We start from the raw sequence: 19343 nt of genomic DNA on the forward strand, positions 1-19343 counted from the left end.
CAAAATCAAGCAAGATATGGTTAACACTTTGCCCCCAGTACAATGCCTATTAAAAAAGAAAATAAATGTTGGCAAAGCAGTGGAGAAATTAGAACCCTCATGCATTGCTGGTAGGCATGTAAAATGGTGTGATTCCTGTGGAAATAGTTTGGAGGTTTCTTTTCAAAAACATCAAATTACCATACAACTCCAAAATTCTACTCTTAGGTACAGAACCAAGAAAACAGAAAACAAGTGTTCAAACAAAAACACATACATGAATTGCTCACAGCAACTATTCACAACTGCCAAAAACCAAAATTACTCAACTGTCCATCAACTGATGAAATGATAAACAACATGAGGTATATCCATACAATGGTATAGTATTTAGCCATAAAAAAAGAATGAAGTACTGTTACATGCTACATGGATGAACCTTGAAAACATTATGCCAAGTGAAAGATGCCACCGATTAGGGGCACCTGGGTGGCTCAGAGGGTTAAGCCTCTGCCTTTGGCTCAGGTCATGATCTCAGGGTCCTGGGATCGAGCTGTGCATCGTGCATCAGGCTCTCTGCTTAGCAGGGAGCCCGCTTCCCCCTCTCTCTGCCTGCCTCTCTGCCTACTTGTGATCTCTGTCTGTCAAATAAATAAATAACATTAAAAAAAAAAAAAAGAAACCATTGATTAGATTCCATTTATATGAAATATCCAGAATATGCAAATCCACTGAAACAGAAAGCAGATTAGTTGTTGCCAAGGTCTGTGATGAGGGAGAAATAGGAGGTGACTGCTTAGCAAATACAAGGTTTCCTTCTGGGGTAATGAAAATGTGACGGTCACACAATACTGTTCACTGTATGAATGTCAATGAACTATACACTTTAAAGTGGCTAATACGGTGAATTTTCTGTTGCGTGACTTTTACCTCCATTTTTAAAAAAAGGTCCCCTCTTCATCAGTCTTACCTGACAGTTAATATCAGCTCTATACTGTAGCAGGACTGTAACTAGTTCTTTATGTCCTCGATCACATGCCCAATGGAGTAGAGCTCTGCCCTAAAAACAAAAAAAAAAGAAATGAATTTGTTATTGTTATGAGGCCAAGTAAAACACACTTCCCTCTGACAACCATCAGTTTCATCTGTGTATTTACAGATCTGATTCTGCTTTTGTTTATTCATTTTTTTTAGATTCCACATATGAGTGAAATCATATGGTGTTCGTCTTTATTAGTCCGATTTATTTCACTTAGTATAATATCCTCTAGGTCCATCCATATTGTCTTGCCAAATGGCAAAATCTCATCATTTTTTACAAGAGCGTAATAATTGTTCACACATTTGTGTGTGTGTGGGGGGTTGTGTATACATACGGCTATATCACAACTTCTTTATTCATTTATCTATCAATAGACACTTAGGCTGCTTTCGTATCTTGGCTACTGCAAGTAATTTTGCAATAGACAGAGGGGTGCACTTATCTTTTCAAATTAGTGTTTTTGTTTTGAGTAAATACCTAGTAGTGAAATTAACAGATCCTGCAGTATTTGGGGGAGGGGAGGAAGAATCATATAGTATTTCTATTTTATTAAAGATTTTATTTATTTATTTGAGAGAGAGAGCGAGAGAGAGAGCATGAACAGGGGGAAGGGCAGAGAAAGAGAGAGAAGCAGACTCCCTTGCTGAGCAGGGAGCCTGATGTGGAGCTTAATCCTGGACCTTGGGATCATGACCTGAGCCAAAGGCAGACTCTGAACTGACTGGGCCACCCAGGTGCCCCAAGTATTTCTATTTCTAATTTTTTAAGGAACCTCCATATTATTTTCCACGGTATCTGCACCAATTCAGGTTCCATTCATCTATGTGCCTATTGTATGCAAACACAATACTGCTTTGATGACTACAGCTTTATAGGGTTACCTTGAAATCTGGAATACGATACCTACAGCCTTTTCTTTCTCAAGATTGCTTTGGCTATTCAGGCTCTTTTCTGGTTCCATACAAACTTTAGGATTATTTGTTCTTGTTCTGTGAAAAACGCTGTTGGTGTCTTGATAGGGATTACACTGAATCTGTAGATTGCTTTGAACAGTATGAACTATTTAACAGTATTGGTTCTTTCAATCCACAAGCAGGGAATATCTTTCCATTTGTTTGTGTTGTCTTTAATTTCTTTCATCAGTGTTTTATAGTTTTTAGAGTATAGGTCTTTCACCTCCTTGATTAAGTTTATTCCTAGGTAATTCTGTTGTTTCTGGATGGAACATTCTATATGTATCTGTTATATCCATCTGGTATAATATGTCACTCAACAATAGCGTTTCTTTATTCAATTTCTGCCTAAATTTATCCACTGATGTAAGTGGGATGTTAAATTCCCTACTATTACTGAATTACTATAAATTTCTCTTTTTATGTATATATTTAGGTGCTCCAATGTATCTTCTTGTTGGATTGATCTCTTTATCATTATGTAATGCCCTTCTTTGTCTCTTGCTACAGTGTTTATTTATTTATTTTTTTAAGATTTTATTTATTCACTTGAAAGAGAGAGACTGAGAGAACACAGCAGGGGGAGAGGCATGAGGAGAGGGAGGAGCAAATTCCCTACTGAGCTGGAAGCCCAACATGCGGCTCTATTATAGGACCTGAAGATCATGACCTCAGCCAAAAGCAGACGCTCAACAATCTGAGCCACGCGGGCGCCCCTACAGTGTTTGTTTTAAAGTCTATTTTGGGGCGCCTGGGTGGCTCAGTGGGTTAAGCCGCTGCCTTCAGCTCGGGTCATGATCTCAGGGTCCTGGGATCAAGTCCCGCATCGGGCTCTCTGCTCAGCGGGGAGCCTGCTTCCCTCTCTCTCTCTCTCTCTGCCTGCCTCTCCATCTACTTGTGATTTCTCTCTGTCAAATAAATAAATAAAATCTTAAAAAAAAAAGTCTATTTTGTCTGATATAAGTATTGCTACCCCAGCTTGTTTCTCGCTTCCATTTTTATGGTACATGTTTTTCCATCTCTTCACTTTCAGTCTGTATGTGTCTTTAGACCTGAAGTGAGTCTCTTGAAGGCAGCATGTAAATGGGTCTTTTTTATCCATTCTGCCAGCCAGTATCTTTTGATTGTAGCATTTAGGCCATTCAAGTAATTTTTAGTAGGTATGGACTAAAAGATATAATGTTTTAAGAAAAACAAAGTAATATGTAAAACTGCAGGTTAATTATTCTAAAACTAGTTGATTTAAAATGCTCTATCGATGGGGCACCTGGGTGGCTCAGTGGGTTAAAGCCTCTGCCTTCGGCTCAGGTCATGGTCTCAGGGTCCTGGGATGGAGCCCCACATCGGGCTCTCTGCTCAGCAGGGAGCCTGCTTCCCCCTTTCTCTCTGCCTGCCTCTCTGCCTACTTGTGATCTCTTTCTCTGTCAAATAAATAAATAAAATCTTAAAATTTTTTTTTTTAAATTTTAAAAAATGCTCTATAGGAAAGGGAACAGACTTTTCTAAATCAACTGGAAATCCTGAGTTCTACTTCTGGAATCCAGTATGTACTAGCCCAATGACTTACTTCAGACTGATCCATTTCCTCACCTACAAAGTGAAGAAAAGGATAATACTAACAGCCGTAATACCAACAGTATTTGTTGAATGAATGAACTATAAGATAATGTGTTTTTAATTTTAAAGTACTTTATAAATTTAAAATATAGTTTTCTTAAATTATCATGTTCACTTCTTCTGGTGAAAGAAATCTTTTTTTGTTTTTTTTTTAAGATTTTATTTATTTATTTGACAGAGAGAGGGAACATGAGCAGAGGGAGTGAGAGAAGGTGAAGCAGGCTTCCCGCAGAGCAGACCCTGTGATCATAACCTGAGCTGAAGGCAGATGCTTACTGACTGAGCCACCCAGGTGTCCTGGTGAAAGAAATCTTACCGATAAAATATGAGTATTTAAACTTAGGTAGAAATCACAATCAGTGTATCTAAATTAACTCATATATGCCTCACAATGTAAGAGAATTAAGTCAGTTTGAAACTAAGCATTGCCTGTTAATATCCCAAATTTATACTCTGAAATATCTAAAAAAAACACTAATAAAGTCTGCTGATATCTATCTTCAAATGTTACACTTGCAAAACAGAATAGATGATTGTTAGGAGTCAAAGTACTAAATATGAAACATTTAACAACTGTCTACCAAAGACTCACAGTTACTATCAACATGTTAATTCTATTTTCCACTTCCAGAAAATCTTGATTTAGTTAATTAAAGACGCTCACTTGGTCCAAACAATTAAAAAATACCCCAGAAGCCAAGGACTTTTCTGAAGAAATGAGTGGTATATAGTTTAAGCCTATTTTTTGAGGGTAGAAGTGATGTTGTCATTTTTAAAGAATGGAATGCTTTTCTACATTAAGTTGAAATCCCTACTTTATGTCATTTTAGAAAAGATTTCAGAAGCTATAAGCAGGGACACAAAGATGGTTTTAAAGTAAAAAGCACTTTTCAAGAAAGCTTTTCTAAACCCACTTTATACTCTTTATCTTTCAGAATCTCTTCATGCACCTAGAAGTTCAGTTAATTAAACCAGGATTTATTCTTGAAGAAAACAACAAGAAAGAAACAAAGACAATCTCTTCCCTACAAATTCTTCTTCTCTTTTTCTTCCATTTGCTCAATTTATTTACTTATGAATAGGTTTTCTCACAGGCTTACATAAAATCCAAAGAGGAAGAAAAGCAGAAAATTTTAAAATGTGGGTAGATTCTTTACAATTTGTTATAGCAGCAAAACTATTTTGTTCAGAGCCCACTAAGAATATCTTTTAATGGAGACAGTTCTAAAACCCAAGTAAAAAATGTGTTGTTGAGTGGAGAAAAGAGTTTCCCATGTTAAAATTTCTGTAGCTCTAATGTGTATTGACCTGCTGTTACTAAGGCACAAATTCCAAAACCCTTCATATGGACAATCAGATATTGTAATAGGACTCTTGGGGAAAATACCAATGTATAAAATATTCTGTAGTTCTATTTAACTGTTTCACAGATTTCACATTAAAAGAATCAAGATTTCAAAGTCCCTATCGTTTCTCATTCTAATTTTAAGTGTATATTTTACGGCTATTAAGTTAAACTATTAACAAGAATTACTACATAGTTAAAATAATGTGTGATATACTTACACGGGGGCACCTACCAAAGTACCTAACAGTTAAATAAGAAAACATACTATTAATATATCTAATACTTTTACTTCAAAATATACAGATAATTTCTACTTCTCAACCAGGTTCCTGATTCCTCCTTAGGTTTAACCCAGTAGGGTTATATCGATCAATGCTAAAATATAAATCCTTAGCTGTTGCGATGGGAAAGCAGACAAGCAACACATTTTACTGTTAATGGGAGTTATATTTTAAATTTCCCATATGTGGTGCCAAAAATTTACTTTAGGGGAAACACCTATGACTGGACCTCAGTACTGATTTCTACTGGAGATATATTTTCCAGAGCGGTAGCACTAGTCTAGCAATGTTTTAAGGAGGATGATGTGTTCTCAGACATGAACACTACGCTTTTTAATACGTTTTTTGACCTGTGATGTAATTAATTTTTGTAACACATTATTTTAATGGTATACTAATTAACCTTGAATTAGAATGAATTCTCTGACAATGACTTTCTGTAGAAGTGCTGAAGATATCTACATTAAGACCACCTAATGATTAATATTTTTACACAGTATTAAGAAGCTCAAAACAAGAGCAAGATTAAACATACCTGTAAATAAACAAAGATAAAATAAATCAGGCTTTGGAATTTTGCTTTCAAAATGTTCTATACTTAAATGAAGAAAGACCAGCACAACCAGGTGTCTGAATGTGATTCTGAATGTGATAACTATTTATTTCAAATTATAAAGTTCCTGTGAACATGCTCTAATTCAAGATTATTAATTCAAGTGGTAACATAATCAGAGATTATGTTACTTGCAGAGATGCTATCCTCATAACCATTCAGGATAAAACTAGGAAGTAAACACCTGTGTTTTCTTTCTTTTCTCTTTGTTAACCAGAAACATATCTCAACCAATACAATGCAATTACTACATTATTTTGGATACAGGATTTCATAATCTCTCCTCTAAAAGAAAAACCATTAATTAGGTACACACTATAGTTTCTTAAGGGCTATCCAAATTCATAAAGTAGTTCATCTATTTTTTATATAATTGCTTTATTTTCTATGAATGATATAATCTCCTACAAATTTTCAAGTTAAATGTATTTTTACTATACCACAGAAGCTGACAATTCTTTGTTTTTAGTTTTAACAGCTCTCCTGAAAAAATATCCTACGAGTATTTAGGAGTTTAGGGAAGAAAACCATTATTAAAAGGAATCCTTGGCCACCAGGAAACTAAGAAGCACTATTTGGAGGGATCTGGATAAATTCTGGAATTCAAATACAGCGAAACCACAGGGGGTAAAAAGTTCTCATCTGTTAACCGAGAGTGCGTATACTGTCCTACCTCAGACAGATGAATGACTCTTAAGTGCTTTGAAAGTGCAGGGTGGCTGCTAACCTATTAAGTGGTATTACTTTCATACCTTCTGAAAATACAGAGCGGGTCTTAATATCTTAAATGCTCCTCTGATATCCTTACTTACTTACTTGTCCTTATACCTGTAGAATTTTTTAAAACTAGATTTCCTCCTGATACCACAAATTAAATGAAAAGAGAATGCATTACAAAATGAGTCTTAATGTTCTTATGGTATTTTGGGAACACATACAAGCATACGCCATCAATGCAGTAGACAAAAACATAGCAAAATTAGGATATTTAAATCTATGAGAGTTGTCACCCTTGCTACTCTGTGCAAAAGAAATACACTGAAAACAGACTGACTTGAATTTCTCTCTGTAAAAAAACTGGGTTTAAACTGACCATTGTGATGGAGACTGACTTCAGCTACTGATAACCTTCCACGCATGTCTCCGTCTCCTCCATCCATCCTTATCTTCTACCCTTCGCTGCTGCTGCTGCTGGAGCGGCCGACTACAGTGACAACTACATCACCTTCAGCACCAGGAACTACAGAATGCCTCCTACTCACACCTCCCTCTCAAAAGCGAACCGACAATGTTGTTTCAAAAATTTAAAGACAGGAGTAGGACTGGGAGGCCGTTTAAGGAGTCTAGATGCACCTAGCATGGAAGGCAGTGGCTCCCTGTAGGACAGTTTGTTTCCTAGCATATTTATTTACTAGCATTAAAGAGAGTACCACATACCCATATGTGTGATACACATTTAAATCAGCAACTACTTGATTTCTTTCACTGTCTAAGATCTATGATAAAGAGAAATGATGTTGCTGAGTTATCAGGGAACTGAGAAGCATTTTAAATTTACTACTTAAAAAAAAAATGTCTTCACAAGGGTTACTAAGCCATAATGTTAGTGACTTCAGGATGAAGAAATAAGCAGGGGAGTTACTACCTTATCCTGTACAAAGTAAGTAAAAATAGGTTGCCATGAAAACAGCCCAGGTGTCCATCACAAGGCAATGGGTAAATAATGATATATTTATATGATGGAATATTACTCAGTAATATAAAAAAAGGAAGAACTGACTTACAGAACAAACTGAATGAATCTCAAAAACATAATGCTAAATGGAAGAAAACTAACACAGAAAGTACATATTATGATTCCATTTACATAAAGTTCTAGAACATACAAAACCAATCTATAGTAGAAAATTTATAAGAACAATGGTTCCCTTTGTGGAATCAGAAGAACGAACCAGCTGGGAAGGGGCAGGATGGAACTTTTTGGGGTGACAGTAATGTTTTCTATCCTGCCAGGAGTTTCACTTACATAGGTATATTAATTGAATGTGTAGTTAAGATTTGGGCATTTCACTGTATGTAAACTGCTATCTCAAAAGAAAAAACAAACTAGTAGTGAATTCTGGTAAATGATATGATGCTAGAAATGTGCTGTCCGCAAAATAATCTGAAACGCATCCAAAACAGGACTGACTGATGGACAGATAGACAGATAGATATTGATAAAGCAAGCACAGTAAAAAATTAGTGGTAGAATCTAGGTATATATAGGGATATAGATGTTCACTGTAAAATTCTTTCAACTTTGCTGTATGCTTAAAATTTTTCATAGTGAAGTGTTGGGAAAAAAAATCAAACAAAAATTTGTTCCCACATTCATAGCAAATTATTCATAATAGCCAAAATATGAAAGTAATTCAAGTGTCCAAAGACAGATAAACAAATGTGGTATATGCATACACTGTAGTATTATTTTAAAACGGAAGGTAATTCTGACATGTAGTAACATCGATGAATCTGAAAATGTTAAGCTACATGGAGTACGGCACAAAGGACAAATACTTGCGATTCCACTTACATGAGATCCCTAAAGTAGTCACCTTCGTGGAGACAGACAGTGGAATGGTGGTCGTTGGGGGTGGAGGGAGGAGGGGTGGAAATGAGGGAGGAAATGAGGAGCCGGACTTTAATGAGTGCAGACTTTTGTTTGGGGAAGAGGAAAAGATTCTATCGCTGGATGGTGGTGACAGTTGCACAGCAAAGTGAATACATTTAGTGCCACAAAACTATACAGTTCAAAATGGCTAAAATGGTAAGGTGCCCAAGCTCATAAGATTTAACCTACTTTTACTATTTTCTGATTTTGTATTAAACATGAGCTTCTTATATAAAGTTAGGCGTGATTTTGAAATGGTGCTGGCTACATTAATGCAAATGAGAATAACGTGACAGTTTAGAATGCATTTCCCAATTATTAGTGTGATTCAATGAGTTCCTTCAAATTACTATTTTAATCAAATACACAACCAAAATAACACATATTCAACTGCGGAAATTTATTTAAGCAAATCCTTTTTTTTTTCCTTTCTCAAATCTTAAATAAAAGCATAAATCAAGCCTCAATATAGTGACTCTGAGTCTTAAACCTTTTGTTAGGTTAACACCATCAGTTTCACCAGATTCTGCAGCAGTTTCTCAAGGCAAAAACATGCAAATTATATTCTGACATGAGCTACAAATTTAAAGCGAAGAAGGGGAAGGCATGAAGAGAAAGGTAACTTCCTCAAAGCATTTGAAAGAATCAACAAACATGGAGAATGGTATGGTAAGTATATAACTACAAAACTTGTGTTTTTTTTAATAAAACTTTTTTCTGTTACGTGAAATACAATGTCCTAATTACAATATCATCTGGAAACACCATGTAATTTTCTCCAATTAGAATTATGTGTCTTAAAAAAAAAAGAAGAAGAAATACATGTCTTACTATATTAGTAATAATTACTTGAATAAATATAAGATATATACCAGGAACTATAGTTATTCATGATAAAATAACTTCGTAATGAAATCTGAATTATTTAAAAGCATTTTATATATATGTTCATGTGCCGTTGTAGTTATAGGTCCAAATATATACATTTCCAGCAATATACGATTGTGGTTATTTCAATATGTAGAAATGCAAGCATATCATTTATGACTATAAATTAAATTTCTACTATGACTTATTTTATGGCTATAATTAAATTTCTTTATGTGCTTACAGCAAATTTTAAGTGCAATAAATGTAATTTTTAGTCATCTAAGGGCAAAACTGAAATTGGGTTGAACTTGCTGGATGAACATTTTAAATAAAGTCATATACAATCCCAAAGAATCCTAGGCAATCAGTAATGAAATCTCTCAAGCTCAAATATCAGCTAGACAGACACAAAGAACTGGATGTCCTTTCAAAACTGTAATTGTCACCCAACTTATTATAGTAGAGAAATGTCTTTTTCTCATAAAGGGGTTAAAAATATTTAGCTAGCAATTTAATTCTGACATTTCATAATTTTAGTCCATCACCAAGGCTTACCAAGTTGTTGTTTTATCTGCGAGAGGTTTAAAAGTCATGAAGCAATACCATTTATTTTATTTAGGATGTTAAGTTTGATTCTAATTTTAAGCTCTCATTTCCCTCATGTTCTTAAATTAATTCATACAAATCCCTGATTAATAATAAAAGGCTTGCCATCAGTATTCAAGGCCCAGCCTGAGATGTCATGGCTGAGAGGGCAGAAATCTGCTTGGAGCAATGAGAGAACCCAACTGAATTCTTGGCGTCTCAGTCTATGAATGTGTAAGCACTTCATCTGTTCCTGGAAACACAATGTTCTGGCAGGCCGGGGGTAAAGGTAGCTGCATGGGTAACAAACTGGAAGACCTGGGAAGCCGCACTACATCAAAGTCACGGAATGACAGAAGCACTACATATTACAAGTTTCTTTTATCTTTGCAAAAAACCAACCAAACAAAACTGCGTCAGTGTAAGCTATCTGTGTTCTAGATGTTTTATTCCTATCACTGCTGTCCAATGATCTTTGCAAAGGTCATGTGGAAGATTTGGTAAATTTCCAATTTCTTTCATGAAATGCTGCAAACCAGAGAATAACACTAGCAGGGCCAACTGGAAGTTGTATATCCTTCTTAAATCCAAAGGCAAAAAGAACAGTCCCTCTGACTTGCATTTCCACTTAGCAGTTATGTGTATTTCAGTAAGTGAAAGCACGTCTCTGAATTAGTTCCTGTCTGTAAAATGAGGATAGCATTTACCTTGCAGGGTTGTTGGGAAGATAGTAAGTGCAAGTACTCTGTAACCTAAAACACACACCATATAAAGTATTATTATTTGAAAGACAGAAAATTCTAATAGGGAATGCCTAGTATATGCACAATACATTCCAGGGTAAAAGTGACCTTTGAAAGTTAAGCGGACTTCCAATTTCCAATTCCATATATAAGGAGCTTGGATTTTGCCGCTCCTTCCTAACAACAAGCAAAATGCTGAACAGGTTGAAAAATCCACTATTCTTGCTAGATCCATAACAGAGGGGAAGACATGGGGTGCCTGGGTGGCTCAGTTAATTAAGCGTCTGCCTTCGCCTCAGGTTGTGATCCCAGGGTCCTGGGTTCCAGTCCTGTACCAGGCTCCCTGCTGCGTGGGGAAGGGAAGAAGCCTGCTTCTCCTTCTGCCCCTCGACCAACTCGGACTTTCTCTCTCGCTCTCTCACTCGTGCACTCTCTCTCTCTCAAATAAATAAAATTTTTGGAAAAAAAAGAGAGAGAGAGGGGAAGACACAAGGCAAACCTTGTGCCCTCAAGACTAGAGAGACAGACAGGTGAACTCAACTTTCTATAGCAGAACTTTATAAGTGAAAACCGCCCCAGGAACTGCGAGGCAGAAAAACCTGACTACAATGGACAAAACTGACAAACTGCTGAAGGCTCAGTGTGGACAACTCTGAGAGTTAAAAACTAAGGGAATCTACTCCTGGTGGGGAGGCTGCACAACATTGCAAGATTTACCTCCAGGAGTTTGGCCAGGTTCCCAAAGTAACTATCAGAGAAAACCCCTCCTGATTCTGAAGCCGGAAAGGAATCCTTTTGAAATATGTGAGAGCACTGTTCTTAGTAAGGCCTGCCTTTGGGGAAAACCAGTTAACCAGTGCCTAACCTGCTAGGGGATTATCTGAGCCCCCTGACCTGAGGCGAGGGAAATTCCAACTCCAGCCCACTCTAGCCGTTCTGTTCCATCTAAGCAGGGAGGAAAAAAGACAGAGCCACTAGTGGGATTCACAAACCAGACGCACAGATTCACCGAAAACTGAGACCTGATCGTAGCACGATAGAGCACTTTGCCTCTTCCACACCTCACCACCATATTACTAAAGAACTATTTACAGCAGTTCCTCTTACCCAGTATGTGATGTGCAGCTATTAGTAAAACTTACAAATCATACCAAGGGTAAAAAAATATAATCTGAAGAGACAGAGCAATTATCAGACCCAAATACGCAAAGACATTAAAATTATAAGGCTAAGAATTTATAAGAACTATGATTAATATGCCAAAGGCTCTAAGAGATAAAATCGACAGTGTGCAAGAACAGATGGACCACATAAGCAAAGACATAGAAATTCTAAGGAAGAACCAAAAAGAAATGCTAGAGATTAAAAAAAAAAAACTGTAATAGAAATAAAAAATGCCTTTGATGGGTTTATTTGTGGCCTGGATATGATTAAGGAAATAATCCTTGAGCTAGAGGATATACCTAACAGAATCCATGAAAACTGAACATCAAAGAGAATAAGGACTGAAAAAACCCAGAATAGAACACCCAAGAACTGTGGGAAAACAAAAGGTGTGACGTATGTGTAATGGGGACACCAGAAGCAGAAGAAACAGAAGAAGAAACAGAAGAAGATACAGAAGAAGTATACGAAACAATGACTGGATTTCCCCCAATTAATGCTAGACACCAAGCCACAGATCCAGGAAGCTTAGAAAACACCAAGCAAGTTAAATGCCAAAAACAAAACAAAACGAACAAACAAAAAAACCCCTGCACCTAGGCATATTGTTTTCAAGCTATAGAAAATGAAAGACAAAGAAAAATCTTGAAAGAAGCTGAAGAAACGCCTTACTTATAAAGAACAAAGATAAGAATTATATCTAATTTCTCCTCAGAAACCGTGCAAGGGGGCGCCTGGGTGGCTCAGTGGGTTAAGCCGCTGCCTTCAGCTCAGGTCATGATCCCAGGGTCCTGGGATCAAGCCCTGCATCGGGCTCTCTGCTCAGCAGGGAGCCTGCTTCTCTCTCTGCCTCCTCTCTCTGCCTGCTTCTCTGCCTACTTGTGATCTCTGTCTGCCCAATGAATAAATAAAATATTAAAAAAAAAAAAAAAAGAAACCGTGCAAGAGGAGTGCCTGGGTGGCTCAGTCAGTTAAGCTCTGAATCTTGATTTCAGCTCAGGTCATGATCTTTGGGGTGAGATCGAGCCCTGCATCAGGCTCCATGTGCTCAGCAGGGAGCCTGCTTGACATTCTCTCTCTTCCCTCGACCCCTGCCCCCACACCTGCACTCTCAATAAATAAAAATCTTTAAAAAAAAAAAGAAAGAAAGAAAGAAACCAGGCAAGCAAGAGTGTTTTGAAAAAACTCCACCAAACTAGAATTATGTATCCTGAGAAATTCTCCTTCAAAAACAAAGGAGAAATAGATGTTCTCAAACAAAGACTGAAGAAATCCGTTGCCAGTAGAACTTGCAAAAATGTTAAAAGAAGTTCTTTAGAGAGAAGGAAAATAATATAGGTCAGAAACTTCGATCTACATAAGAAAAGAAGAACAGAGAAGAAGGAATAAGGGAGGGCAAAATAAAAACTTTCCGTTTTCCTTATTTTTCACTGATCTAACAGATAACAGTTTGTTCAAAAAACAGCAGCACTGTGTTCAATTTTGTATGCTTATATGTAAGTGCAACGAGTGACAGCAAAGATACAAGGAACTAGAGGGATAAATTAATATTTTATTATTATCTTATAAGATAATTCATGAAATGGTATCATGTTATCATGGTAATAGAAATAGACTTGGGTTAGTTATAAATGTATATTGCAAACTCCAGAGCAACCACTAAAAAAAAAATGGTTAAAAAAAATAAATAAAAGAGGCCTAACTGATAAGCTAAGAAAGGAGAGAAAATGAAATCCTATTAAATCCTCAATTAAAACCACAAAAAGTGGAAAAAGAAAAGACAAAAATAGGAACAAAGAACAAGTGTAACAAATAGAAAACAGTAACAGAAATGATAGATACTAATCCAACTGTATCAATAATCACTTTGAAAGTTAGTGGTCTAAATAAAACAGTTAAAAGACAGATTGTCTCAGTGGATTAAAAACATGATCCCACTACACTATGTCTATAAGAAACCCCCTTTAAATATAATGACACATATAGAGTAAAAGTAAATGTTTGGAGAAAAATATACCACGCTAATGAAAAGATAAGAAAAAGATCAATGGTTGGAGCAGAGCAGGGAGTATAACTAGGCAGAGCACATAGGATTTTAAGGGCAGTGAAAATATTCTGTATGATATTAAAATGATGGATAGATATTCTACATTTGTCCAAACCCACACCAAGAGTCAACCCTAAGATAAACTATGGACTTCGGGTGATCACGAGTATCAGTGTAGGTTCATCCTTGGTAAAAAAATGTACCATTCTGGTGAGTGATGTTAACAATGGGGTTGGCTACACACATGTAGGGGGTCCGGGGGTACATGGAAAGGAAGTCTCTGCACCTTCCTCTCATTTTATTGTAAACCTGAAACTTCTCTAAAAAAATTAAGCCTTTGAAGAAAAAAGTCAGGGCGCCTGGGTGGCTTAGTTGGTTGGGTGTCTGACGCTTGGTTTCAGCTGGGGTCATGATCTTAGGGTCATGGGCTTGAGCCCTGCGCTGGGCTCCCAGTGGGGAGTCTGCTTATCCCTCTCCCTCCCCCACTGCCCCTCCCCCTGCACACATGCATATACTCCCTCTTTCTCTAAAATAAACAGATGAGTGAAATATTAAAGAGTTAAGTGATCTTCATTCATTTCTTCATATTATCACATTCATATTATTCATTAAAAATAATCAAGATAGCTAAAATTTATTGAGTGCTTGTTATGTGTGTGTCAGGTATTGTTTAAGTGCTTTATATATATATTAACTGATTTAATCCTCAAAACAATGCTGACACAGGTACTACGATAATCTCCATTTTATACACACAGAAACTGAGACACAAAATAAACCTGACAAACGTCATATAAACCTGACAAACCTGACAAACGTCATATACAGTGCAAAGATTTGAACCTATGTAGTCTAGCTCATCACAATTACACTGCTTCTCTTTTTCTTTTTAAAGATTATTTATAATGGAGAGCAAGAGCAAGAGAGAGTGAGAGCAAGAGAGAGAGAGAGAGAGAGAGAGAGAGCGCGAGCAAGCACACAAGCGGGAGGGGCAGGGAGAGGGAGAGAGAGAATCTCAAGCAGACTCTTCACCAAGCATGGAGCCCGATGTGGGGCTTGATCTCATGACTCCGAGATCTCAACCTGAGCTGAAACCAAGAGTCAGACACTCAACCAACTGTGCCACCCAGATGCCCCTAAAATACACTGCTCCTACTTATTCATTCATTTAATCATTCATTAGTTTGTCAAATATTTATTGAGCATATGGAATATGCCCAAAACTCTAACTGAAACATTTTTAACATGGAGGATCTCAAAATATTTACCTTTCTCAGGAAGCTACTAGAGGAAATGCTCCATCAAAACCAGGAAACAAATAAAAAAGAAAGCTACTGGAAGAGACACTCATCTAAACAAGGAAGTAAACAATAAAAGACTCGAGATCCAGGAAACAGAAGACTCCAGGAGAGAAGGGAAGGGTGTTCCTAAGACAGCGGTAAAGCGTAATCCCAGGATGGCATCTATACAGCCGGCCTAGAGAGCACCCAGCTGAGAACAGAGAAAAAGGAAGGAGCGCTCCAGAAGGGGATCGCTAAAACGGTACGGGGTTGATTACCTGATGTGCGTCACTGCACAGAGAAGACCTCCGTTGGGCAATTTGAGGAAAGATTTAATGACAGAAACATAGGAGATATAAAAACAAAACAAAAAAAGCAATGATTAGCCTTTAGAAAAACAGAATGTTGTACAATGGCATGTAGATTATACTACTCATAAGTATATAATTATTTATTTCCTTCCCACCTGTGCATTGCTTCCCTGTCATCAGAAAAGGTGTCCTACCACCCAGTTTGGCTTTGTGGCTTGTTTTGGCCAAAGGAATGTGAGTAGATATGACACATGCCACATCTATGCAAAAGCTTTAAATGTATCTGTGGGGTCTGATTCTGTCTGTCCTTAGTTCTGCCCCAGTGTCTATCCACATCTCAGAATGAGAATGAGAACATACATGAAATTGAAATGAACTGAGCCCAAACAACGCTGGCTAACATAGCAGACAGAGCCTGATACAAAACCCTCCTGAAATGTGAGCGAGAAATAGATGTAGTTATCAGCCACTGAAATGCGGCTAACCACAAAAGCTGACTAGTACACACAGTACACCTAAGCTCAGCAATGTGCATAATTTACACAGAAACAATAATATAACTACTTTATACCTACATTATAATTACTTATAAAATAATAATATTTTAACATTGATTCTGTAGAGATTCAATCAGAAAATGAAACTAAATGTTGTGATATAACTCTTGGGGGGGTGGGAAGAGGAGAGAGGAATACAAGTAAAAGAGCTAAATCCTAATATAGCAGAAAAGAAAATCAATAATGGTTAAAGTTGGAAAATTAAGAGATACATGCATGCTATTTAGAAATATGCAGGTAAATTGCAAAAGAAACAATGAAAAAAACAAAGTTTTTGCCTCAAGGGAGCTAGAATCAATGTGAGAAGGATTCAGGTAAGGGAATACTTTTTTGTTAGAGGATTTATAGTACTGATTTTTGTTGAACTACCTACATGTATTAATTTTATAAAAATCTTAACTCCCAAGTACAAAACCAAAAAATAACAAAATCAAGGGGAGCAGTTACATCTGATTTACTGGGGCGCGGGGAGGGTATTCTAATCCTGAAAGGCAAAAAAACACCCTAGTTGGATCAAAAGACCTGGTTTTATTATTTCCCAACCTGGCTTTTACTTTTCTCTAGCTACATCTTTCTTAGCTGTTTGTTTCATTACTTAGGGGAGAACAAACATATTACTGGTCCCTCTATACTACAGAATTATAGTCTTTCCTGATATCATTGACAACGTATTACAGGAAAGACACTGCCTAACAATTAGATAACATTAAAGGCTAACCTGTATAAAGAGCTGTCAATATGTACACTGATTTATCTACTCCACACATTATCTATGATCACTGCATGTCTTCTTCCTAATAATTATTATCTTTCAGTCATTTTGATCATCCTTCATTGCATTATTAAAGAATGAGTAAAATGAGTAAAACTCAGTAAATTTTGCTCCCCATTTAACAACTATAATCCAGGAAAGTTTAAACTCAATATATGAACAGTTTTATTCACAAAACAAATAAATTAAAAAGCAATAATTTTACAAAATAATTTAGTATAGAATCCCTTTGCATAGCAGGCCCACATTTAAATGAATGGATTTACCAGGGTGCTTGGGTAGCTTAGTTGGGCCGACTCTCGATTTCAGCTCAGGTCATGATTCAGGGTTGTGAGATCAAGCCCCACATCAGGATCTGAGCTGGGTGTGGAGCCTGCTTCAGAGTGTCTCCCTCTGCCCCTCCCTTCCCCATCCCATCTGTCTTTCTTCCTCTCTTCAAAAAAGAAAGAAAGAAAGAAAGAAAGAACGAAAGAAAGGAAGGAAGAAAGAAAGAAAAAAGAGACTGGATTTATCAAAATTCTGACACACTGTTTTCTAGAAATATATTGACTGAGAAAGGACAATATATCTATTTGAAGTGTAATGACAGAAGACACCAAAACTACTTATAAATATTTTTAAATTACCTATAGATTTCACTTAATAGGTTAACAGTCTCTCCCTGTATCGTGAAGAAACAGAAGTTACTGGACTGCAGCAAGTTTCAGCTAATAACTTACACAATATCAACAGATAGATGGATACAGACACAGAAAGTATCTTAACTGGGAAACACCATTTCATATAAATATTCTGATACAATCTTAACCATACTATACTTTAAGTTGTAGTTCATAGGCCATTTGGAAAAGAAGCACCGGGGTAGAACAACAAAGCATAAGAAAATAATTAAGGCATGTTTTCCATACCTCTTCATCTTTCATATTCACATCCACATTTTTCGATTTGATGACTTTGGTTACATGGTCAATGTTGTTTTCCCTGCAGTAATCAAATATGTTTTTGTCTTCTTCCCTAATTAGAGTAAAAATAAAAAGTGTCTCACTAGGTAATACATAAAAGTCACATATTTTTAACAGAACCTGTTTACTGCTGACAAACATCAATGGAATCTGCTCTCATAAAGAATTTTATATGAATAATAATGGATTTTCCCTAAGACATAATATATCCATTCTCTAAAGACTAAAGTTCTTAGCAACTATAATAGGGAAAAGCTTCATCTACTTTAACAAGTTACACCAGTATAATGATATAACACCTTAAGTAGATTTTCTCGGCCCTCTTTCTCTCTGCAGGTCCTTCTACATGCTGACAAGCACACATTTCCTGACTCAGAGTTTTCAGTAGTAGCACTGCAGTAATGAGGTTATTTGCTATTGTCTTTACAGAGGTCTGGACACAGCTTACTACCTGTCTTACAGGATAACATAACAAGTTGGTTGCTACCCAGGTTTAAAGTGTGTGTGCGTGCATGTGTGTGTATACACACAAATATATATACACATACACATATACACTAATGTAATTTTCTTAAAGACAGAAAGCAATTTTCTTAAGGGAAAGACAGAGCATCACAAAATTTAGAAATCTTTCATGAAGTATTAGAAACAAAGACTAGGAACAAAAACTGGGATGCATATTATACCCAGCACTATTCTTAGTAAATTGGTGGACTAAATTCATTCACTCTTATCCAACAACTTCACAAAGAAAAAGGTAAAAAGAGATCACATGACCTGCCAAATGGCATCACATTTATTACAGGCAGAACAAGAGCTAGAATTCACTCAGATCAACTGATTCTGTATATAGTACATTTTTTTTTATATCAAGCTACCTCTCGACTAGTCAGCGGGTCTATTCTAAAATCTATTATTAAGTTATTAAAATTATTATTAAGTTCTTAACATGAGGTCTATGAGTTCTCAAACATAGTACACAGAACTGTATAAATGTGTATGCATTTTTCTCAGTGTGTTGTGTGTATGTGGGGGTATGGGAGCTTCAATAAAGAGTCTCAAAAAAATCACTAATTCGCAAAAGGATAAGTAATTTGGAATATTATCAATGAAACTGTTCTATATGTGGACTACATTTTCTGGACAGGCATATAAGAATGAAATCTGAGTTCCAAAAACTATACTAGTATGTTTTATAACCTGTGGGGCCATAGGTTCCATCCACCAAAAATGAAAGCAACTGGCCTTAGGAGTCCTTATATCTTAAAAACCAATTTAAATACTTTATACCCTATAAAAAGCTATTTTCACTCAGAGGTAATTAACTTAAAACACCCTACTCTGGCATTAACCATCTAAGCCTTCCGTATGCATGTGATGTATTTAATTGAGCACCTACTACATGCAAGACACTGCGCAAGACTGTTGATGACATAAGGATAAACAAGAAACTTTATGTTCAATACATGTAGAGTACAGCTGGGATGAGAAAATCTATATACGACTAACATAAGGTAAGGATGATTTTTTAAAAGGCCTGTAAGAGTACAGAGTTCAGCTGGAGAA

The 19343-nt window shown here is 36.4% G+C and overlaps 1 protein-coding gene across 1 annotated transcript in view; it reads right to left on the reverse strand.

Moving 5' to 3' along the window:
- Positions 1 to 17817, reverse strand: part of ACBD6 (acyl-CoA binding domain containing 6) — a 119516-nt gene extending 101699 nt beyond the window's left edge. Inside the window, exons 1-3 of the mRNA XM_032317520.1 lie at positions 17724 to 17817; positions 15454 to 15481; positions 950 to 1039 (exon numbers count right to left, since the gene is read on the reverse strand). Of these exons, the coding sequence (XP_032173411.1) occupies positions 950 to 1039; positions 15454 to 15481; positions 17724 to 17731 (126 nt within the window). The 5' untranslated portion in view covers positions 17732 to 17817. The remainder of the gene's footprint in view (positions 1 to 949; positions 1040 to 15453; positions 15482 to 17723) is intronic.
- Between the last annotated feature and the right edge of the window lie 1526 nt (positions 17818 to 19343).

This window comes from Mustela erminea, chromosome 17 (assembly GCF_009829155.1).
Source record: "Mustela erminea isolate mMusErm1 chromosome 17, mMusErm1.Pri, whole genome shotgun sequence".
NCBI classification, from domain to species: Eukaryota; Metazoa; Chordata; class Mammalia; order Carnivora; family Mustelidae; genus Mustela; species Mustela erminea.